This window comes from Ictalurus furcatus, chromosome 9 (genome assembly GCF_023375685.1).
Source record: "Ictalurus furcatus strain D&B chromosome 9, Billie_1.0, whole genome shotgun sequence".
Taxonomy (NCBI): Eukaryota; Metazoa; Chordata; class Actinopteri; order Siluriformes; family Ictaluridae; genus Ictalurus; species Ictalurus furcatus.
This window is the reverse complement of record NC_071263.1, coordinates 8371789-8397311: the sequence shown is the minus strand read 5'-3', so window position 1 is coordinate 8397311 and position 25523 is coordinate 8371789. Positions and strand designations below refer to the sequence as shown.

The 25523-nt window shown below is 38.9% G+C and overlaps 1 protein-coding gene across 1 annotated transcript in view; it reads left to right on the top strand.

Moving 5' to 3' along the window:
- Positions 1-25523, top strand: part of LOC128613204 (formin-like) — a 67411-nt gene that overhangs the window by 12141 nt on the left and 29747 nt on the right. The window contains 8 exon segments of the mRNA XM_053633845.1: positions 1355-1496; positions 8553-8640; positions 17914-17975; positions 18222-18310; positions 18990-19119; positions 19297-19443; positions 21724-21783; positions 21871-21991. Coding sequence (XP_053489820.1) covers positions 1355-1496; positions 8553-8640; positions 17914-17975; positions 18222-18310; positions 18990-19119; positions 19297-19443; positions 21724-21783; positions 21871-21991 — 839 coding nt within the window.

Below are 25523 nucleotides of genomic sequence, written 5' to 3'. Positions count from 1 at the left end.
CTTCAGATTGCTTTTTTATAATGTTATAAAGATGAACATTTACATGACTTTGTACCACAGATCTGAAGGATCAAATCTAATTGGTCAGTGTTGATTATTTTTTGTTTAACAGCATGGCTCTGATAGTAAAGCCAGCAGTCATTCAGATCATAGGTTTATAGTAATGCATTCTAATATGTAACTGCTCCTTCACAGCGACTTGCATAATCTAAGAAAAAAAACAACAGGTTTAAAATCCATTTTCATTTAGAAAAAAGAAATGCATATAATCGCTCATATGGTGAGGCTTTATTTAACATTGATGGAAGGAAACTCGGTTGTCAGTGCTTTGTAACACTCAGTAAATTTTCCTCCAGTCCCCTGCCATCAGATATTCTAGACAGAGGACCTCATTTTTTATTGTATTAACTTTGAGAGAGATAGAGAGAAAAAAGAGCCTGGTGAGAGAATAATCAACTTCAGGGTGGCATCACACCACCCTGTTGCTGATTATTTTTCTATGACAGCATTCCCCATTGCATTTTATTAGTTACATAAATGCAGGTATAACTGTTTTATGTAGAAGGAAAGTATTGGATGAATTTGCACAATATCTATTGTGGAGTTCTGGACATTTGCATGAACCCACATTCTTTAGACAAATGATAACAATTCATCCTAAAGAATCAGTTCCATTAAACTGTCGTACATGACATACGATTTATGCCTTACTAAGCCCCCTCTGGCTTTTCCTCAGTCAAGAGCAGTTTATGTGAGCAGATGGAGAGGAGCTGCTCTATTATCTGAGGTTTTGATTTTTACCCCCCTTTCAGAAGGACAGAGTGAAAAGGGAAGGTAGCAGAGTCAGTGAGGGCACTGTTAGTCTCCCCACTGCGCCTGACCAGGCAGCCTGTTTGTATTAAGCATGTTACTGAGCAACAGGCAAAATCAAATACCTCTCATCCTTAATGACGCAGTCGTTTTGGAGGAGACAGTGGTTCTTCTGCAGACAAATGCAATGCTTATGGAAGAACACTTGAATCGTTAAGTTTCTTTGACACGTGGGACAAATTTGTTTTTTTTTTCTTTCTGTGAAACTCTCAGAGCTTTGTTTTTTTATACTCACTTTTAGCAAAAATATTTCTCCTCATCTCAAAAAGTTTAAACAAACTTTAATGAAGGTTTTAAGCAAAAAGAAAAGCATTGTTTACAGCAGGGAGAGAACAGCTTGCCTTGGTATTTCTAGTGGTGCCTAATCTGCTCTTTATAATCCTCCCTTTCTCTGTCACAAACTGTTCCTGTAATGGTGTCTGAAATATTACATATCTCTACATGCTCTTTGTACAGTGATACGGCTGGTATATCTCTTTTCCAGTAATAACACGCTGTGGGGTTCTCTGGAAGAGCCAGATATTGTTGACACGAAGGAGTTTGAAGACCTTTTCTCCAAAGCCACACTGCAGCCAAAGAAGAAGCCTCTTTCCGACACATATGAGGAGAAGCCCAAAGCCAAGAAGGTATGTCTTCTCTTCCCACTTCAACATGTTTGCACCAAATTAAGAGGTTAAGGTCTCCACTTTTGTCATCTAATGGCCAGTTAACGGGCTGAGAGCTTTTTATATTTGCTGGGCCTAAACTGAATTGGACACGTAAATGTAAAGGCATTAGCACTTTAGTTATTTATTCCATGGAATCACTAGAATGATAATGGAGTACTTTATTGCTACCACTAGAGGGTATTTGAGGCACACTTCAAATTATATTTCTGCACCATTATGTTATTCATAACACTCATTGGCTCCCGACACTTCTGCCACAGTTTTTCGATTTTCGGTCTTGCACTTTTTGTTTGTTTGAATCTCCTGATCTCAAAAAGTCTCATTTTGTTTGTTTGCTGTTGTTGCTGTACTGTATGTTTTATGTACTGCTGAATGTTGAACACTGGCACCAAACCAAAACCAGTTCCTGTGTTTCTGATTCTTATTCTGAGAATCTCCTGATCTCAAAAAGTTTAAACAAACCTTTTCAGCAAAAGAAAAGCCTTGTTTACAGCAGGGAGAGTACAGCTTGCCTCAGTATTTCTAGTGGTGCCTAATCTGCTCTTATATCATTTCAGTAAATATCATTGAGGCAATGGCACTCTGCATAATCACAGTTGCTACACCTCCAAGTAATATACTAGATATAAGAGCTGCATATCTAAATCTCTGTGGCAACATTTTTTATTACCAATCTTATAGACAAGTTGCCATGAACTCCCTGCCTCAAATTAAACAGTTTAATTAAGGGGGTTGGATGAGTAAAAGGACCTCTAGATCTTAATAATACCAACATATATTGTCTATCTTTTCATATAGCTTATACCAAGATATTACACAGTGGTAAGCTCAATAATTGTTAGAATAGTGGAATGTTTTTTAAATAATAGCACAACTTTAATAAACAAAATATTCTTAAATATTGTTTCTGTAGTACGAGAGGAATAAAACACTTTGGGACTTGCTGTTATAGGAAAATATTCAACTTCAGGTGGTAACAGCATCACATTAGCAAGTTGATTATTTTCCTACAACTGCACACCCTGTTGCGTTTTGGTCCTCGTTTATATGAGTGGTCCCATAAACACTCTGTTGTAGGGTTCTACATACAACCATTAAGGGTGTCCCAGAGGGACAAGCCAAAGAACCATTTAGGGGTATTGTGATGTTGCATTGTCACTCCAGTATAGTTATTGGTGTCAAGGCTAAAAAAAAAAACACTCTGCTGACACCATGTTATGTTAAACTAGTAGCACATCATTATATAAGCATTATATTTTCTCCCCAGATATGTTGATATGTGCATATTTTAAGTAAATGCAAATGCAACATTTACAAATGCAATATTTACTTCTTCAATGTAGTGTCATGCATGTCCCAATCAGCACTCCTCCTAAAAGTTTGTAAAGGTTTGAACTGTTCAACTTGTCTATACCCTACTTGCTGTTGGGCTCCAACACTGACAATGACGTTCCATTCAGCAAGTCAGCACTCTGCCTGGCGTCCAGACAGCTCAGCTGGCCCTGTCTAGGCCTGTCTAGTTCTGCTTTAGATCCATACACACTCTCCTTCTGATCAATCAGTTAGGGCACCAAGTCGCCAATGTGTGCACGTCTGGTCACTCTGGCCTCAGAGGTGGCCTCAGTTAATGTGATTTCAGACAGACAGTGGTCTTGCCAGCCGTCTGTTGCCTAGAGTCTCCACACACTGCAAGGCTAGCACTTCATCACTCATCACTAGTTTTTTGTTATAAAGTACTGTATCCATTCCACTTTTTTCAATAATCTTGCTGAGTATGTCAGGTTGTAGCAGTGATCAGAATATTATACAGTATATTTGCTCTATATATTGTATATAATATTATAGTATAAATCTGTACCATATTTACTATAAATACAGTATATACATACATTATATTATATACTCAAAATTCTCAGCATCACTGTTGCAAATTATTATGAAGGTCTTGTGGGGCTTGTCATGGATCATTCACTGGTTGAAGGAGAAGTTCTAATGTAGACCTAAGACCTAACGTCAGTTCAGTGTTTTTGGAGAACCAAGGATTCTGGTAGTTACAAGCATAGACAGATTCACAGCGATCTTTTCTTCCCTGGCTTCAACGTTATTGGCTTTGTATCTTTTTTGCTCTCCTGTATATTAACAACTCCTCATATAACAAATAAAAAATATGATATGAATGAAAGAAAGCCAGGAGTCCCAATGAACATAACAGGAGTATGTGAGAAAGAAAACATCTCTAGATTCATGTTTAACATTTAAAGATGATTGGACTAAATTGACTGTGAACATGTACAAGCAAAAATAATGGATGTTAAGTGGTTTTGGATAGCATGCATATATAGGTATATGTAAGAACAAAATTTTGGTATGTAATAAGTAAGGACCATTATTAAGCTTCAAGATTGTGTCAGGTAAAAGTGACAGATGAATTTTGGCACAGATGTTCTTGGCAAGACGGTGCAATTTCCAAAAGGTCGGCTAAACAAAAGTAGCATGTTTACATCTCCATCTTTTTATTTTCAATTGTTTATACTTCAAGGTATAAATAGTTTTCCTGCGTCATCCTTCCAAGAAATGATCATCACCGGAAAACAAAAGATTTTGGGTTGGAAGAGTGGAGAAATTTCAGGAGGAGGGGTGACTGACTTAGACAGCCAGACGTGGCCTCTTGTCAGTTTCCTACACTGGCCATTCTTACTCTGCGGTATAAGGAGAAAAGCCAGTAGTAGATAGCAGTTAGGTGCATCAAGATTGGATCAATGGGGTCTGAGGAACGATGTTGGGGGCTGCAGTGGGATTGTGTGCATTGGCATACTCTTTCATGAATACCTAGCAGGGAGTGATGACAGTGCCTGTGTGCATTACCGGCTCTCAAAGTGTTGCCAGATTGGGCCCAGGTCGCTTGCCTCAGGGCTGAAGGTCTTTTTTTTGTTGTTGTTTTTTGGAAAATTTGATAATTTTTTTTGTCGGGTTCGTCAATGTTTTTTTCCATCTACAGTCCAGACAACAATACAAATACTGAATTAATCCTCAAAGTCTTTAAAACTGACACAAGAACCTCATCTCTCTACGCAACTAAATAAGGTATATGTGTAAGTGTAGGGGGGAGCAGGGAAAGTAATTTGTTTCATGTGTCCCATTACACACAGTGCATATTCTTGAGGCCTTCTCTCTTTCTCTTGATTATCATATGAAAGAAGAGGAGATGACATGAAGTGAAGGAAGTCTCTATCATCTCAACCCACTGGACGCAACGTAATTGCAGACATGTGGCTTCACTTGTGATGAAGGGATGAACACAGCCTTTGATGAGACTTAAAACCTGGTTTTAGCACATTTTCCTTGCCTTGCTCAGTATTGTTAAAAATAATGATCCATTATACATTGTCAAAGAAAAATGTGTCCTAATGTCTCTTTTGTCCTTAGCCTAATACATAAACGTCACACCACAGTTCTAGTCACCAGATGAATTTCTTTTAATACATCGTTTGTATAATGATAATACTGGTCAAACAAACGGACATTTTAATTGCTTCTGACTCAGACATTCTGTGATGATTTACGGGCACTATCACCTCCTGTTTACTAAGCGGTTATTTTAGGATAGATTTTGACGCTTGAGAGTGGGTTCAGGATATGCAGTCTGTGGTTCTGGGTCAAGATGTTCTCTGGCAGAATGTTTCGGTAATTTGGTGTGTTTGTGTGAAGAATTTTGGCCTCAATATTTGCTAAATGGTGTTGATGTCGGTGTTGCGAAAGTTAGTGAAACACTTAATATCCATTAGTAATGCTCACACTGAGCTATTCTACCGGTGTATGTAAAAAAGTGACCTACATAGGTGTTGCAAAGGCCAAACATCTTTACAAGATCTTCCTTTGAGAAAAGATGACAAACCAAATCTACAGCCATTTTAACTTGATGTTCTGATTCTTGATTCTGATCGAATTAAGTACATAGATATTTTTAAATCCTGGTAGGCAGCAAGAGGACACAGGAGGTATAAATAACTTAAAAAGGAGGTATAAAAAAAACTTGCATTCTTAACCACACACAGGTGTAACCACCCAGGTGTTACCCGCTTGTTCTCTGTGTCTCCTCCTCCCATTCACAGCCAAACTCTTGCTGCCACATTTTTAGTTTCTCTACTTATTAAGTCCTCAGTTGTATTAGTGCTGTGTCTTGGGTCTTTTTGCGTTTGCACAGGAACTTCTAGGTTTCTATACATCTTGGTTTCCAGAAATGAGAACTAGGACATTTGTGTCCTGAAATCCTCATAGTCCTGCCATCTTTAGTTATATCATGAGTAAAAATTAGTGAGCCTGTCTGATTGGCTGCTCTGCACAGTCACAGATATACATCCTTGATTTTGCATAGATTTTGCATAAATGTACCTTATTTTTTTACATGCAGCAGAGAATAAGTTTCCTCGCAGTATTGCAGGGCTTAGTCACGGTGATAGGGTGAGGAGTTCAGCAGTCTGAGAAAACTTTGGAGTAGAACCCCTGCTCTGAATTGAGAGGAGACAGTGGAGGTGGTTTGGGAACCTCACAAATATGTCCTTGAATCAGCTCCAGGCAAGGCTGTATCAGGCACGTCCCACTGGATAGAGACCCAGGAGAAATTGGCTTGGGAATGTCTGTAGATCTCACAGGAGGCGCTGGAATCTGTGGCTGGAGATGGGCTGACCTTCTCAGCTTGTTGCCACCATGACCCCCATCTGTTAAAAGCAATGAATCAGTTGATGAATAAACTTAAAATATAAAATATAAAACTTGTAACTTGTGGTATTGGTTAGTGTCTCATAGTGTATGCTTAACCATTTTCATTCTTATTTATATGCAATCGGCAACCTGCTAATTTCACAGGCAGATATTTTATTTAACATAATTGGATGTTTTCTGCTATGGAATTCATTTGCTTTCCTGACTTAAAAAGACTTGGTAGATTCTCTTCTATCCGTAATATTTCAGCTATGCTAGTTTTCCACAATACCTAATCCATTAACTATGTTGAGCACTTGTCCTACTCAGTCGTAGTACTACGCATGATTTATAAGGCTGGTTAGCTTTAACACGCTAGTTCATTAGAGGTGTTAAGAGAGGCGCTCCTGCTCTTGCAGTGTCTGTGGGAGTGGAGGCCAGGGGAGATCCCCGGTGACATTAATAATGAATGCAGTAGCAGCATGCCCACTTTGCTGGCTGTAATGCAATACTCACTTTAAAGACCCCTCTTGCTGATTCCCACTGAACGCCTTGGTAGCTCAGTGCCTGCAAGAGTGCTCAACTGCTACCTAATGAATAAGTCTGTGACATTAACTTTTAAAGTGGGGCTTTAAGTTGCCAAAAACTGTTTTGTACTTTATGGGGATATTCACTCATATGTAATTGTGACCATGTGTAGGGACAAATAAAAATCCTGTAAATTTATAGTTTGTTATAAAATCTCTTAGCCTGCTTGTCCAGAGCCAAAAGATGTTCTTTTATGGTTCCATTTTTTCTTCCTCTTTTATTCCCAAACTGCATCCTAATTGTGACTATATCACAAAATCAAAGACGTTTTTTCAGTGATGAAATAGGTTGCTAAATGTAAGCTTGAAAGTCTGATCAGGTTGAATGATTAGTCATATCATCTTTTTGTTTTTTAATGAAAGTTTCCAGAAAGGTTCACAGGGCATCTGGTTAAGGCTAGAGGTGTGCATCGGCACTGGGATAACAACAAAAAAGTGGTGCAAGGGAGAGATTTTTACTTTCCTGTGGGAGTGAGCAAGCAGTCAGATGTGAAGCTCCTGGGACAAGAAAAGATCATGTTTATTAACAGGAACATTTATCCTTAGTAACTGCCTGGTCAGGGTCAGAGTTGCTTAAATTAGACTACTAAATTTGTTTATATTTTTGGAAATAGAACCAACTACATTTTTAGTAAATATTGTAGTAAAGTACAAAAAGAAATGTGTAAGCAGGATTTAAAAATAACAGCCCTGCATACATCCATATTTGAGAACAATTATGAACTTTACTAGCTGAGGTTGAGGAACTATAAGAGCCAGAATTCATGGACCATGTTGACATTTCTACCTCTGAGTTTTCCAGTGTTTCCAGGGACATAATTGTAGTGTTCGTTAAAAAACAACTTCTGGCCATGCCCACTTCAGATTTAAATCTGAATACAGCTGATGTGTTATTTCATTACACCTATTATACATTTGTGCTCATAAATTTATATACCCCTTGCAGAATCTGCAAAATGTTTAAATAAATAAATAAGAAGTATCAGTAACATTTCATTTTGTTTTTTATTTAGTCCTACCCTAAATAAACTATTTCACATAACAGATGTTTACATATAGTCCACAAGACACAATAATAACTGAATTTATACAAATGAAACACTTCAAAAGTTTACATACACTTGCTTCTTAATACTGTGTGTTGTTACCTGGATGATCAATGATTGTTTTTATGTTTTGTGATAGTTGGTCATGAGTCCCTTGTTTGTCCTGAGCAGTTAAATTGCCCACTGTTCTTCAGAAAAATCCTCCAAGTCCTGGACGGTCTTCGCTTTTAGAGCATCTTATAAAATAATAACAATTTACACCAATAATCCTGTTCAAAAGTTTACATCATAAGCATATATATTATGTTAATATTGTGTCTTTTGGACTTTATGTAAACATCTGTTATGTGAAATAGCTTATTCAAGGCAGTACTAAATTAAAACAATATGCAATTTTAATGATCCTTCTTGGTTTTTTAAAAAATATTAACATTTTGCATTTATGAGCACAACTGTATCCTGAATAATATAAGTCAATATCATAATATCAGATTAATCTCAATTAGTAATGACCATAAAGACTTTTGTGGCTATATGTTGTTTATATTTATATCACAGACTATCACAAATTAAGCAGACATTGTTAATCTGTTGGAGTGTATTTGTTTGTTTATCCATAAAGCATAATAAGGTTGTGTATTCTTTCCTGACTTTTGGTCATTTATTTGCATTCCTCTCAGATAATCAAGCTGTTAGATGGGAAACGTTCTCAAGCAGTGGGGATACTAATATCCAGCCTTCATCTGGAGATGAAGGACATTCAGCAAGGTGAGAACAGCACCCCTCCACACAATCCGTTTAACCATTTCCTGTCTTTCTTAAATGCTTCCTCCTCTTTTAATTGGACAGCAATTCACTTAAATCATTCTTTGCAGACTTGATAACTCACAGATGGGTCAATTATTATTAGCAGGGGAATATGTGAGCAATGCGCAACTGTAATTTTCCCCATTTTTCACTGATGTCTTTTGATTTACTTCCAGGCAGCCTTTTTATGAAATTCCTACATCTGTAGTGAGTGCTGGTGTCACTTGAATGAAATGTGTATGTTTGTGTTTGTGTGTCTGGGGGTCTGGTGAGTAAGCAAACAGTGTGCAGTGCAGGAATTTGTTAAAGGTTTTATCCATTAATAGATGCTTTTAGGAGAATGGAGACATAGGAGACTTTTTCCCATTCGATTATGGGAAATGGACAGAGGGAGTGTGTGTAGGTGAAGGTCCAGGGAAACAAAACATAGACACAGAAAGAGAGAAGACAGCAAGTTAGAGCCTGGCTGTCTGCGGGTAGGGTGATCTGGTTATTTTAGCTGGTGACACTCTCTATAGCCCTAATGGGAGTGAGGTTGTAATAATCTTAGTGTATATAAATCCACCATCATGGAATACACACACACACACACAGACTTAGCCACACACACTTGGAAAAAAGTTCACATTACACTTTGGATCAGACAGTTAGTTGCTAGTGCTTTCTCTCTCTCTCTTTCTCTCTCTCTGTCATTCTCTTTCAGCATGTGTTTACCCCTTAATGTGAGGTTTGGGAGAAATGCAGAGTCTGAGTGTCACAGTAAAGCAAAGACTCCTAATAGGCATGTTTAAGAGGCTAGCGGCTTCCCAGCTCAGCAAATTAAACAAAAATGGTTGGTATGTGTGGTGTACACGGATAATACAGAGAGAGACAGGCATAGAAATCTGAAATAGAGAGGAAAAGACTCTCATAAGTTTGCATGCACGACTTCAGTGACCGCTACTGATCTTGGACCTCCCATACACAAACACTCGCACACACACTGGCCCCTCACTCAAGTTGGCAGTAGCTGATGGCCTTTGATCTATGGGTGTGAAGAAATTTCCAGAACATGTCCACCCTTACCCCTACACCCAGCACACCCAGCCTTCATCATTGTGTGACTGATCAAACACTCTACATGATTAAAAAAAAAAAAAAAACCTCATCCGCATCTGCTGTACATGTTGTCAGTGAGACTGTTAGCAAATTGCAAAGCTCAACAGAGGAAAGCAGATAGACTATCATTTGGAGGGTCGTCTGCAGAGGGAAGCCAGAAAGTTTGTCAGTCTGCTAAATCATCGCTGTGTAAAATCACAGTGCAACTTAGTTGTATGTAATGTAGGTTATAGAAACATAATATACTGGACCTGTGAGTCAAAAAGCTCTTCTCTTCTCTTATCTTCTCTACTCTTCTCTTCACTACTCTCCTCTTTACTATTCTCGTCTCATTTCTTCCCTTTTCTTCTTGTCTCTACTCTTCTCTTCTCTGCTCTTCTCATTTCTCCTCTTCTCTCCTCTCCTCTTTACTCTTCTCTTCTCCACTATTCTACTCTATTCTCTACTATTCTCTTTCATTTTCTTCTCTTGTCTTCTCTCCTCTCCTCTCCTATTTACTATTCTCTTCTCTTCTCTCCTCTTTACTCTTCTCATCTCTTCTCCATTATTCTACTCTATTCTCTACTATTCTCTTTCCTTCTCTTCTCATCTCCCCTCTTTACTATTCTCTTCTCTCCTCTTTACTCTTCTCTTCTCAATTATTCTACTTTATTCTCTACTATTCTCTTCTCTGCTCTTCTCATTTCTTCTCTTCTCTACTCTTCTCTTTTCTACTGTTCTCTTCTCAACTCTACTATTCTACTCTACTCTCTACTATTCTATTTTCTTCTCTTCTCTACTATTCTGTTCTCTTATCTCCTCTTTACTATTCTCTTCTTTTCTTTTCTCTTCTCTTTTCTTCTTAAGCAATATAGATCATTATAGAACTGTGGTAGTTCTGCATGTGTGGGTCTTGAGGTTAAGCAATTACAGGCTTTTGGCCATGACCCATGGCCTAGAGGCTTAGTCCCCTGTGTGTATGTGTATTTGTGTGTGTGTGTGTGAATGTGTGTGTGTGTGTGTGTGTGTGTGTGAAAAACCATAAGAGAGAAAGATGAGACACACCCTATGAACTATGTACTATGTCTTGTTACCAAAATCCTTAACATGTCATCTCCATCCTTGCATTGCATAATAAAGCACATTATGCATTATTTTGCAAAGGTTAAAATGCATTTTTTGAAATGAGATCCTATTTTTTTCAGTACCTATAAACCCCAAAACCCCAAACTCAATTCACCAAAGCACTCTGTCTGAAAAAAGCAAAACAATGTCTGGAAAAAATTGCTCATAATGAAACAATGATCAACTGATAGATACTACTGAAATTAATTACTGAAAGTATTCTACTTAAATATGGGAATTCATTAAAGAGCTAGAAAAATGGTAAAATATGTACAGTATATTAGTGAAATATATATAAAAGGTGAGAACAGTGGAAAAAATATATTAAAATTAAGCTGAGCACAAGTGAGCTTTTAGTTTCCCTCATAATAACTCCATCCATCCATCCATTTTCCATACCGCTTATCCTACACAGGGTCGCGGGGAGCCTGGAGCCTATCCCAGAGAACTCCGGGCACAAGGCAGGGGACACCCTGGATGGGGTGCCAACTCACTGCAGGGGACAAAGCACACACATTCACACACTTCGGACAATTTGGAAATGCCAGTCAGCCTAAAGTGCATGTCTTTGGACTGGGGAGAATACTGGAGTACACAGAGGAAACCCCCAAAGCACGGGGAGAACATGCAAACTCCACATACACGGCGAAGGCACCTCATAATAACTCATAACACATAATTCTGTAGAAAGAATATATTCCATACATCCATAAAACCACAGACTTCAGATAAAAAAGTCTTCGGAGCAATGAGATTATTACATAAATAAGTAGTTACAGTAGTGCACTGTAATCGGTGCAATACAAAATAATGAAGTGATAACAGGTACGCTATAAAAAATATCTTACTTATACATATTAAAGGTACGGAGCCCCCCTAGTGTCAGGTAAGAAAAAATAAAAACAGCCATGTGTAAACCGTGCTCTCAGATTGGTAATCAGTGCCCTCAGATTTGTAATCCGTGCCCTCAGATTTGTAAACCGCGTTAAAGTTGGGTTTATATTGGATATTCGCTGCACATTCGAGCTTCTCTCTTCTATTTCTCAATAAATAAACACACAAAAAGGACATAATGTGTACTGTCTTAATAATGTGTATTGAGTGGACATAGAACCAATACAACTGAATATATTTTTTTTATTTTCTCCCATTAAAGCCAGTCTTTGGGAAACGCAGGTCATCAGCGCATTATAGTAATGGAGTCAGTAAGGGACCGTCTAAAAAGTGCATGACGTGGGCAACTGTATAAGATTCTACTGAGTGTATAGTCATCTACTTCACACGATATCTTATTGCAGTGTTAGGATACAGTATGGATAAAGTATTTGCCTTTTTTATAGCATATATATTATTAATTATATACCTTTTTATTACACATATAAACTTATTGTGCCATATAAAACATTGCTTATAGGAGTTACACATGTAAAACCAAATCATGTAAAACCAAATCAAATGACTCCATCATTATAAAGCGTTGATGACCTGTGTTTCCCAAAGATTGGCTTCCGCGGGCTTTAACGGGAGAAAATGTAAAAAATATATTCAGTTGTATTGGTTCTATGTCCACTCAATGCACATTATTAAGACAATACACATTATGTCCTTTTTGTGTGTTTATTTCATGAGAAATAGAAGAGAGAAGCTCGAATGTGCAGCGAATGTCCAATATAAACCCAACTTTATGGATTACAAAACTGAGGGCACAGATTACTGTGGGCATTGATTATGAATCTGAGGGCACGGTTTACACATGGCTGGTTTTTTTTTTTCTTACCTGACACCAGGGGTGCTCCGTATAAAGGCTTTTTGACCAGAAGTTGTATTCTGTTGTGGATGTTCTGTTGGAATGGGATGTGATAAATTGACCTGCTGTACTATAAATGCGCTGTCCTGATCATGTGAAAATGTATGTGGTCCACCATCTCCCTTTCAGTTCTATAAAAACAGAATGTCAATCCCTACAGGATTTGGTGATTTTGCAATTACAGATTGGCTAAGTCCATGCAAAATAACTTTGTGTAATTTTGCCAATTCAAGTAGTTTTCTGCAAAAAAAAAAATGCACAAAATGTCTGGGTTACTCATGTAACCCTGTTCCCTGAAAAGGGACCGAGAAGTTGCGTGAGCTTTACGCTGTGGGAAGCGCCCTCGCGCATGACCGGTATCTGAAGCTTGTGTAACATCATGCCCTATTTATAGGCCTGCCGTGATGAGGTGACATGGCAATTAAGCACGTCGCATGATATAAAAACAGAAACTGTGAACGCACCATCAGTCTCTATTATCTGAAGCAAAGACACAATTCACAGGCATGCCCCAGTATGACAAAGCTACGGAATGTCTCGTTCCCTTTTCAGGGAACAGGGTAACCCAGACATTCCCTTTCAAAAGGAACGCAATGTTGCGTGAGCTTTACGCTATGGGAACAATACCCATTCCGTCATACTGAGGGCATGGCCTGTTCAAAAGGTCCGAGCCCGAGGGTCACTGCAAGACACTCGTGCCCGGGGTGGAACGGATATCCAGGTTGTAATATCGAATGAATGTGTGCATGTATGCATAGACCACGCCGCCACAGCACATACATACTGTAAGGGTACACCTTTGGACAAAGCCTTTGAGGAGGCGACCCCCTAGTGGAATGAGCCCTTTTGCCCAGAGGCGTAGTGAGAACACGTGCCTCATAAGCGATAGAGATTGCTTCCACTATCCAATTAGAGATGCGCTGCTTCGACACAGCATTACCCCTACTGTTGCCGCCATAGTAGACCAGCAGCTCCGAATTATGCCACTGGCTGGAGTGGTGGACGTAAGTACAGAGAGCCCTTACTGGACACAGTATGTGCAGTTTCTCTTGTTTCTCTTGTGTGAGGAACGGAGGAGGGCAGAAAGCAACACTACTGGCTGGGCAGCAGACGTAGGCACTTTAGGAATATAATCTGGCCTAGGATATAGGAAGGCCTTGGCAAATCCAGGGGCAAAGCCAAGGCAGGAAGGGGCAACAGAGAGAGCTTGTAGATCTCCAACTCGCTTGAGAGCTGTCAGGGCCAGCAGAAGAGCTACCTTTAGAGTCAGAAGCTTCTCTGAGGCTGACTCTAAGGGCTCAAATGGGGCACCTGACAGACCTTCCAGGACCACAGAAAGGTCCCAGGAAGGTATGCCTGGTCTGCAGATGGGCCTCGGCTACCTAACACCATGCATAAACCTCGAAGTTAGAGGACATTGCCCCACAGAGGCTCCATCAATAGGGATGTGGCTGGCCGAAATGGTGGCCACATCGACCCTGATGTAGAAGGAGCCAACCCTGCTGAGAAACGTCCTTGTAAGAGCTCCAGGACTGTAGCTATTGTGCAGTTCACTGGGTCTAGCTGACGTTCCTCACACCACGAGACAAAAAGTCACCACTTGAGCACATACAATTTCCTCATTGATGGTGCTCTAGTGTTCAACATGGTCTCTACAACCTCAGTTGTGAGACCAGAATCTATGAGCCAGTGCCCCTCGAGGGCCAGAACCACAGTTTCCATAGTTCCGGCCGAGGGTGATAAATCAGCCCTCCGGCCTGAGACAGTAGATGGATGGGAATCTCCCAAGGAGTGCCATCTAGCATGGATATTACCTCTGACAACCATTTTCGAGCTGGTCAGTAAGGTGCTACTAGCAGCAGATGTAGACGGCCTTGGCAAACTCTCACTAGAACTTGTGGAAGCAGAGCGATTGGGGGAAAAGTGTACAGATGCCATGTGTGCACCATGGTGTGCAGCCCCAATGGTGCGGGAGGAGTGAGGGCAAACCACAGCGGGCAGTGTGTTGTGTCCATGGAGGCGAACATATCCACTTACGCTTGGCCGATTCACCGCCATTCAGACTCCACCACTTGAGCTTGGAGCCTCCAACCCTTCAGCCCCTGCCTCGACAGGATGTCTGGTTACCCAGAATGTACTTTGCACTCACTTACAAGTACTTTCCCTCTGCCCAGAGAAGAAGTAGTTGCGCCTGCCTGAACAGGGGGCATGAACGTAACCCTCCCTGGTGGTTGATATATGAGACCACCGCTGTGTTGTCTATCACAACGAACACATGGTGACCTCTTAATTGAGGAAGAAAGAATTTCGGTGCTAGAAATACGGCCCGCATTCCTAGGTGATTTATATAACACTCCAGATGAGGGCCACTCCAGAGACCGTGAGCTGGACAGCCATCTAAGACCGTGCATCTGTCATTACCGTCTTGTGATAAGGAGACACCCCTAGAGTGTGACCCAAGGTTAGAAACCGGGGATACCTTCAAATTCTCAGAGCACGTAGGCATCGCCACGTGACACTGATTACTCTCAGAGGTTTCGTCCTCGGACAAAACCCCTGACTTTTCAGCCACCACTGATACAGTCTTATGTGCAATAGGCCCAATGGTATGATGTTGGCTGCTGCTGCCATAAGCCCCAACAGTCTCACATAGAGACTGGAGGGGATGCCAAGATCCAGCTTTATCTTGCTCAATGTTGATAGGATTGACCCTACGCATGTTGGGGATAGTAATGCCCTCATCATCGTAAAATCCTTATAACCTCTTGAAACATTGTCCTCTGCACTGGAGAGAGCATACTTTTCTTGAGGTTCAACCTATGCCCCAAGCTCTTCATGTGGGCGAAAAACAACATCTCGATGTTGAATCACCAGTTCCCTGGATCGTGCTAGAATTAACCAGTCGTCCAGGTAGTTTAGTACACAGATGCCCTGGAGTTGGAAGGGAGCCAGAATGGCATCCACGCACTTTGTGACACTAACCTGATGGGAAGAACCCAATATTGGTATGCATTGCCTCCAAACGTGAACCTCAGGAACTTCCTGTGACAGGGCGATATTTCTATGTGGAAATATGCATGTTTTAGAGCTATCGTCACAACCCAGGCCTTGAACTGAATCTGTGGAATGATAAGTTTGAGCATCAGCATCTTGAACCTGTATGTCTGAAGAGTACGTTGAGATGTCGCAGATCTAAAATTGGCCGCATACTCTCATCTTTTTTGCAGACAATGAAATAACAGCTGTAAAAACCTCCCTCCTTCAGGGAACGGAGTACATGTTCTATGGCCCCTTTGTCCAAAAGGGATCCTCCTGTTTCTGCTTGGCCTTTATGACCATTCTCAGATCAGGCCTATTAGCTAGCTGGGACTGTGGTCGCCTGGTTCCCCAGGCTCTCCGCAGGGGGAGGCGGGCCACCACACTCTGAATGCCGCCGTATGTCAAGCTCACTCAGCAGGTCTGCTTGGTAGGCCTGCAACACTGCCATTGTATGCAGTGACCCACAATCAAGACCTACTATCGCATAAGCCTTGCCCACCAGCACCGAGGTGGCCTTACATGGCTTGGATGGCAAAGCCGGCCCACCTAAATTACCTGCCGTCAATGGAGAGAGGTAGCTCGTAAGCACCTCCTGCACCTTCGGCATAGTTAAATAGCCGTGCCGTTCATTCCCCATGATAGCCGAATAATCCGACATTGCGCGGTTATAAATACGGCTTATGTATGGTTTTCCACAGAAGCGTGATATTTCATCATGCACTTCTGGAAAAAAGGGGAGTTTTCTATGGTGTGAGGGAGATTTATTTTCACTGGGGAGAAAAAGCTCGTCCAGCCTTAGTAATCACTTCAAGCAGCTCTTTATATGCTTGAGAGCTGCTCTCCATTTTTGGCACAATTTTTATTTTTTTGGCTTTCCATAATGGAAGAAGGAGTTGCGACGCGAGCTCCAAAATCCAGCGGAGAGGGCGCTTCCCACAGCGTAACGCTCACGCAATGTTGAGTTCCCTTTGAAAGGGAAGTCCACAAGTTGCATCACAATTTTTGTTAAAAGCCCCAGCAAAATCAAGCATTTTTGGCCACAACAATCACACAAAAATGCTGCGAAATCCTGTATGGACTGAAATATGGTTGGCAATGTATTCAACTGTATTGTGTTCTCGTTCTTCAGTGGTATATTGAAATATACAAGAGAAACTAAAATCACATATACTGCAGTGTGAATTACGTGTTTTTGCCTGTTAAAAAGTCTAAATGTCCGATAAACTCAAAAATTGTAACATACTTAAATATATGATTTTTGTTATTTTAATATTTCTTTGTAAGAAAAGTAAAATATTTTTGGTAAACTGCAGTTTAATGTTTTGCTGCGCCCTGTTTTTGTTTTGAATGTTTTATTAGACGCTAAATCCGCGACTGTTGTTTCTTATTATTATTAATCTTATAGTAATCTGAATAATGTGGAAAAGAAAATGTAATAAATAAACTTTTGTCTTTTATTTGACTTGATTGTTTTGTTATCATTATATCGCTGTAACACTTCTGGGTTAGGTCGGGAATGAGAAGAGGGAAGTAGACTAATTACAAGACAAAAGGGTTTTTTATTCTCTCTATTTTTACTTTTGCTTTTCAGCAGACTAATTTAACTATATACGCACGCACACACACACGTCTCTTTGCTGGACGTCTCACTCTCTCTCTCTCTCTCTCTCTCTCTCTCTCTCTCTTGTTACGGGAGGCACTGAAAGCACAAACGGACACACAGAAACAAACTCGGGCTAACAGCTGATGCTCGACCACACCCCGCTGCCACAATAGCAGACCAAAACATTACAGTGCAAAAGACACACTAAAATGAGATGCCCGGATTTTTCCAGTTTGTCTGGTAAACTTTATCATTCCCCGACACGTTGGTGGTGTTTTAAGCATGACAGCACAAGGTTATTTGTGTTTCAGTGTATCAGTGTAAGCCATTGTAAAAAATAAAACAGTAAAGTATGTCACTATCATAGCTGTTCATGTTCAAGCATTGTCTACACTCATTTTCTTCATTATTAGTTACTTTATGTTGTTTTACCACATGCATTATGGTAAGGTGTAGAAATATGAAATATCTAATGAAATCCAGTAAATATTCACACATGTCAGGAGAAAATGTACATGCATTCCAAAACAACAGCTAATTCTCAGTAATGCAGCTGATTAAATAAACTGATTTCCTGTTGCAGCTGTTCTCACTGTGGACAACTCAATAGTGGATTTGGAGACGATTGAGGCTTTATATGAAAATGTGAGTAATTTCTTATGTAAGGTTTTGGCTTTTGTTTATTTGGTTTATATTTTTAATACATTTTTATATTTTTGTTAATGTCAAAATGACACTTATAATGTTCTGTTTCAATATTATCCTGGAGTAACACATTTATGACTCTGTTAAGCAATACTTTGACTGTTTTCTAGATTTTTATTACCTGGATTTACTTATCATTAGAGGCTGCATTGTGTTGTGCCAGTAATTGTTTGGATTTGATTACAGAGGGCTCAGAATGATGAACTGGAGAAGATCAAAAAACATTACGAGAACTCAAAAGAGGATGAAGTCAAACTTTTGGATAAGCCTGAACAGTATGTCTTTTTTTATGAGTGTTTTTAAAATGAATATTGTTTAAATTGTTTCCTCAAGTTTGTTGGTATAAAGCATAATATTATTCAAACATCATTATAAGATAATGATTTAAGAAACTAAAAACCTGCCTTCATGGCATGATGGTATCACATCCAAGTTTTCTTCAGTGCATATCACACCATAAATTTATGACAAATTAGTTTTTGATAATTTAGTTAAATATCGGTTATGACAATATTTGAAATACTAAGCTGCATGTGGAATTTTAAATAGCTTGAACTTCTCGTTACAAGATTTTTGGACTAACAACACTAAATAAGAATCATAAATGAAGGTCACCAGCAGTAATGACTAAACCTTACTCCAACTACAAGCCATTTTCTGGAGAATGAGTCAGGACTGTTTAACTTGTTTGTGTTGAGGTTTGAATTATTGATTCCAGCAGTATGCTATTTAACTTGAAAATGAGTCTATGACACTTTGTTTTGGTGATAGCTTAGGTTCTTAAGAAAATCACACTTAATAGCGCTTAGTTGCATCCAGATTTTGCAGTTTGTGTTAAAAACCAGGTCTTCCCTGATGTATCTCCAATTTGCATGCAAACTGAAAAAAGGTCATGTGTAAGTGTGCTAGTTCTTATGGATATTGTGTTACTTTCCTTCACCTTTTTCTTAAAAGATTCCTATACGAACTGGCCCAGATTCCGGATTTTGCCGGCCGAGCTCACTGCATCATATTCCAAGCTGTGTTTCTGGACTCCATATCATCCATCCATGGTAAAGTGGAGATCATCTCCACAGTGTGTAAGGTATGTCCAGGCAGTGCTACCAGACTTTAATGCTGCGATCAGAATTATTGTATTTAATATAATGGTTATAATTGAACAGGAACTATCCCTTTTTAGTGGAACAGGCAGGCTATTTATGATTTCCTTATTTGTAGTGATTTGCACGTAATGTATCTGTGGTTTTGTGTGATCCTGCAGGGTCTCTTGGAAAGGGACAGTATTAAAGAAGTGATAGGTCTCATCCTGGCCTTTGGGAACTATATGAACGGTGGGAACAGGACCAGAGGGCAGGCTGATGGTTTTGGCTTAGAAATTCTTCCCAAGCTGAAGGATGTCAAGAGCAGGGTGGTTAAACACAACCTCACGATCACAGTCAAAGGCAGTGCTGGTTCAAATATAATTCTGAGTGTATATTTAATCATGACTATTAAATATGCTTGTTTCTGATTAGCTGATATTAATCCATTATATTGAGGCAGCTCATAAGTATACATAAACATAATTGCAGCTCATAATCAAGGCTTATGATGCTGTGTAGTGATGTTTGAATGAAGGTGTGACAATAATCATACAATTGCAATCAAAATTATTCATCCCCCATTGCAAATCAGGTTTATTGTCAAAATTTACAGACTTTCAGCTGTTTGCAATGAACAACTCAAACAAAAGCAATTGAAATAGTTCAACACAACAAATGCTTCAAGTGGTTTCCCCCAAATTCAACTGAAAATGATTTCTCCAGTTTCAAAATTATTCAACCCCTTCATGGCAAGCATGTATAGTACTTAGTAGAGCACCCTTTTACTGTTATGACCTGCTGCAAACGAGATGCATAGCTTCTGGCATCGTTCATGAGGAATCTAAACCCATTCCTCATGAGCAATGGCCTCCAGTTCAGAAATATTCTTGGGTTTGACTGTGATGGCCGTGTAGAATCTTCCAGGACTTCTTCTGCAACCAAGCCTTGGTGTAATTTGAGGTATGCTTGGGATCATTGTCCTGTTGGAAGGTCCAATGTCACCCAAGCTTCCGCTTCCTCACAAGTGGCACAACGTTTTCTCCTAGGATTTCCTGATACTTCAATGAATGCATCTTGCCTTCCACAGGCTGCAGGTTTCCAGTGCTAGAGAATGCAAAGCAGCCCCAGAGCATCACCAAGCCACCACCATGCTTGACTGTGGACAGAGTGTTCTTTCTTCATTCGTCTTCCTCCAGACAGACCGCTAATGTATTGTGCCGAAAAGTTCCAGTTTTGTTTCATTGCTCCACAGAACAGATTCCAAAAACTTCTGTAGCCTATTTATATGATTTTGAGCCAACTTTTCATGTGATATTGGGTCAGTAGTGGTGTACGTCTTGGAGTTCTGGCATGGAAACCTTCTGCTTTTAGTACGCGCCTTAATGTGCTCACTGAAACCTCAGTGCCTGTTGCCACCAAGTCTTGCTGCAGGTCTTTTGCATTTTACTCAAGGGTTTTTCACAACCTGCCTTCTCAGAAATTTGGTTGCAGCCGTTGATAGCTTCCTTTTTCTGCCCCATTCAGGTATTTCATATATTTCTGCCCCTAGCCAGTTCAGGTGTTTCATGTGTTCCAGCTCAAGCACACCTGGTGCAACTAATGAAGCCCTTGATTAGCTGCATCAGATGTGCTTGAGACAACAATTGTTTTGCATATTTTGCTGTTGTGAGGGATTCTATTCAGGGGGTTGAATAATTTTGAAACTGGAGAAATCATTATAAGTTGTATTTTCAGTTGAATTTGGGGAAACCACTTGAAGCATTCCTTTTGTTAAATTGCTTTTGTTTGATTTGTTCATTGCAAACAGCTGAAAGTCTGTAAATATTGACAATAAACCTGATTTGCAATGGGGTTAAATAATTTTGAATGCAACTGTATATCACAATTTACACCAGGCCTATATGTAGGTTTCCTGAATGAAGGTTTTTATGTTGCCATTGTTATCATGCAACATGTCAGTAAAAAAATTAATGACATAAATTTCACCGTTAGTTTTAAATGAAGAGTATAAAACTATGTTAAAAAATTAAGGGACTGGAAGAGAAGTTACATGAACAGATACTCTATCTACATCACACCACATAATTTATTTACTTACTTACTTAATTAATTAATTAATTACTTATTTATTAATTAAATTGCACAATTAATTGATAAATTAATAAATTAATTTCAAATTATTTGTCTTTACCTTTAATGTTATCAGCTAGCATTCATGTTACCATTGGTACAATAACATAGTAACCATAGCAGTTGGGGGTGAAGGAAATAGGTAAAAACAAACAAGCAAATAAATAGCTAGAATCATGTTGTTATTATTTGTTTGCACTATTTTTATGTCATTTTTGAATGCAGTGGTCATGCCATAAGCAAGATAATGCCTGCTGAAGTTTCCTATCATGAAAACATAACAAACTTGGTAGAAAAAAACATTTTTAAGTCCTAATCTGTGGCTTAGATATTTCTTAGTGTAGACATTCAGTAGGTTCAGTTGTAGAGAAATATGTTGTTATTCCATTTAGTTCAAACATTCCAGCAACTTATTACAGGCATTATGAATTTTGTTTAAAGTGCCCAGCTCACTCTAACCCTTTTTCCATTCACAGGACAATCGCATCAGTCTGGTGGATTACGTGGTGTCCTACTACCTACGAAACCTAGATAAGGTAAGTACTACTGACAAGTGCTGAATTGTTGTTGGTGAATAGTGGGTAACTTTGCGTCTGAAGTACATGCTCTGTTGTTCGTCTCAGGATGCAGGGACGGATAAGAGTATTTTCCCACTGCCTGAGCCTCAGGACTTTTTCCTCGCTGCTCAAGTCAAGTTCGACGACCTCTTGAAAGACATGCGAAAGCTAAAGAGGGATCTCACAGGTATGAGACTGGAGTGATGGAACTGTTTCTTTAGTCTTCTTTCCAGAAGAAAAGTTTTAAAAGGGTTATACATATCAAGGCACCAGCTAAAACATCTTTTGATGTTCCTCTAATGCCATACCTTAATTTATTACTGCTCTTTTTTCCACTTTGCTTTTGTGATGTTGAGAAATATGAATCTGCCAGAAATAAGATGTAGACGACACTCTTCCTGTTTATAGCTTCACCTTGCCCTAAACATTTGACAATATTTTTTTAGATTAGAGTCAACCTAGGAGGTGATGGCGTGTATGTGTGTAAAACAGGGGGATTTTACACTTTGCCGTCTACACAGCAGCTCTATAAGCAGCCAGGAGGTTGAGGGTCATGCTCCCACCAGCCCTCCATGTCTGTGATTATTTAAATCAACCAATAATACAACATATGAAACCAATTAGCTCTGTTCTCTCTCCTCTCTTCTGCGTTCACAAATCACAGTTAAACAAAAAACCCTGATCCTTACTGACCCTGGGGGGGAAATACAAAGCTATCTACAAAAGAGTTGCCTGCCTACCTTGAGGTGTCTGTCATTCATTTATTAGGAAGAAAATAGAAGACTAAGAGACAATAAATACAACATAAGTGCCTTAGCATTTGATCTGGACCGCAACAAAAAACTTTAAACATCTCACCTTCAAGTCCTCAGGGTATTGGCACCAAATTGTGAGAAATTGCACCGCTTTAGAAAAGAGAACTTTCGACTTATTTATCTTTTATCCTCACCATGAGCCGACAGGATTAAATATTTATGTGTTGCTATCATAAACCACACTAAAGAGAACAAGTGTTCTCAATTAACCCACTCATAATGCAGCTGAGATCTGGCGCTAAATATTGGTTTGTTCACAAGTTGCACATGTATAAGAGACACTTTTCCTTAATGCCTTATGTCAAGGCTGTGGCTTTTAACATGGTTTGATGGTTCATCTCCGCTGTCTTTGATAAGTGGTCATGGTCCAATAGAAGAGTTCACAGAAGTGCAGCATTTCCATAACTCTAGGGAGAAACAGATAGGAAGAAATGTGAATCAATTTATAGACAGACTGAATGTTTTACTTCACTGTAATTCATAACAGGAAGAAAAATGTAAGTGCGAAAAAAAAAAAATGACTGGAAAAGGAAATAATGAAAAATTCTCTGAAAGAGCAAGAATGAGATTTTATACTCAAGTAGTTTATACTTAGTTTAATACGTTCACATCTAAATCAACTTAAATGTTTCAGAAATTATAAAAATGATTCTTTGTAATAAGCTAACTTAAAGGATTTAGTGGTTTGAAATAAACAGTTTTTCATTTGTTTTTAAATAGTTTTTAGTTATTTTTTATATTCTGTGTGCTGCATGTCTGTGTGTTTAGGGCCTCACAGGTCTTCTGCTTTTGCAGCACCTATGGTTTGGAACATGGCCTGGTGTAGGGTCAGGTCACAGGGTCAGCTTCAGGGTCAGAGAGCACAATTGAGCCCTGAGACACTCTGACTGCTCTCCTGTACTGCTTTTCACTACAGCTGTAACCTGAGCTTTATTTCATCTCCTTTTGATTTCTTAGGAAGACTCTCGGTGCTTTTCACTGACATTTACTTCCTTTCATTATTTTCTTTTCTCCTCTTCTAGTTCTTCTAGTTTATTTTAATATCAGTGTTTAGTTATTCCAGTAGGTATTTACACCCTACTGCGATATATTACAGAAGCAGATTTTGCAGTGACTGTGTGGTTACTTAGATAATAACCTTTTGGCTTTTTTTTTCAAGAATTTTGGAAGGTTTAATTGTGTACACAACTTAAATCATATTTTTTGATAAGTGTACAAGGATTGCTGGTATAAATTTTTCTACGGTCTTTCTTTATCCTGATTAACTCTTCACACAGTACTATTATACTCTTACTCTTCTTGTCTGTGTTCTTTGTTTGTTTATATATACTTTATTGATTTTTTGTTTGTTTGTTTTCCATTTCCTCTTCTTCTTCTTCTTATTATTATTATTGATAATAATATGCAAAATACTACTACTACTACTACTACTAATAATAATAATAATAATAATTATTATTATTATTATTATTATTATTATTAATGCAAGTAAAAAGTAAAAGAAAAATCTCTTACAATGTGCCCCAGCAATTCTGTTTCTCAAGATGAACATGAGCAGATGATTTACAGCTTTGGGGTTGTGGTGTGTTTCCAAATGAAAGGCTTGTAGAGATGTTTCTCTGGAGCTTAGGCACAAAATACGCAGCTCATAGAGTGTACACTGATGTTAGTATGTGAGTCTGTGCCAGTGTGAGAAATTTTTCTTCCCAGATTGTATCTCATGTGGTTCAAAAGAGTTCGGCTGTTTAAGCAGCCTTGTGTCTTTAAGGAGCACAGAGATTGTCAGTGCTGTGTGATGGACAATTCTGTAATTATATATTTATAATTCCAGCCACCAGCGAGTTCTTTGAAAGAGCAATACAAAACAAACATTTCTTGAGCCTTTTTGTTAAGGGCTCATGTTTGAATCCTTAACATGTATCATTGATGAAAGGAGCAAATGAGTGAAAACATAAACATGTATAAACACAAGGCTTTTGTCATTTTTTGGAAAATCTTTCCAGAGATGAGACCTTTGTCTGGCCATTTATTCTGTGATCATTTATATGCTAAGCAGTGGATCATTTCCATTGCAGCAAAGCCGAAGAATTCACCAGATAATCCACAATTATATATGAGTCCAGAGTGCTGTCAGTGCTCTGTGTAAATCCTGGCTATTACCTTCAGCCTTGGTTCCTTTCTTCCCCACTGCACACTCAGCTCTCTGTACCACAGCACCCACAGGAGGCTGTTTTACTGGAGTAAGCACTTGTAGCAATCATTAATTCCAATAGTTAGAGTATTTTTGAACAAAAACTAACCAGGATGATCATAACTGGATCATAACACTTGTTTAGATGTAATGGTTATTAAAAGTTCTATAAATGAAAGTTATATTATGGTTTAAGTTGTTTCTGAAAGAAGAGCCCTCCGTGTATGTCACAATACCACAAGACTTAAAACTGTACAGTGAGGTTTTTTTAAACACTTGGCTTCAATATTTTTGTACATCTGTTAATAAAGTAGATATTATAGAAGTGTGCATCGGGACAGAGACAGACTGTGCGTTCAAGTCCTCCTGGGACATTCATATGTACAGGTTTGGAAGTTGTAAATACGATGTCAGGTGTGTTCAAGTCACTTTGGTCAGCGCAAGATGGCAGTGTAGCTTCTCTTAATTAACTACCAAAAATATAGCAAGTTTTTTTTAACTCTACTTCTAGAAAATAAAAAACGAAGTATGCACATCAGGTGTGTTTTGCTTTTTTTATGTTTTTGATCAAATTATGAAGCCACTGTAAACTTTATCCTTACATATTATATCATATTTATAAAGTGCTATTGTATTTTGTGCAGGCAATTAGCTTGTTTTATTGTAAACTAATTGAAACAAAAAAGAATATAAACAAAAAATAAACAAAATGC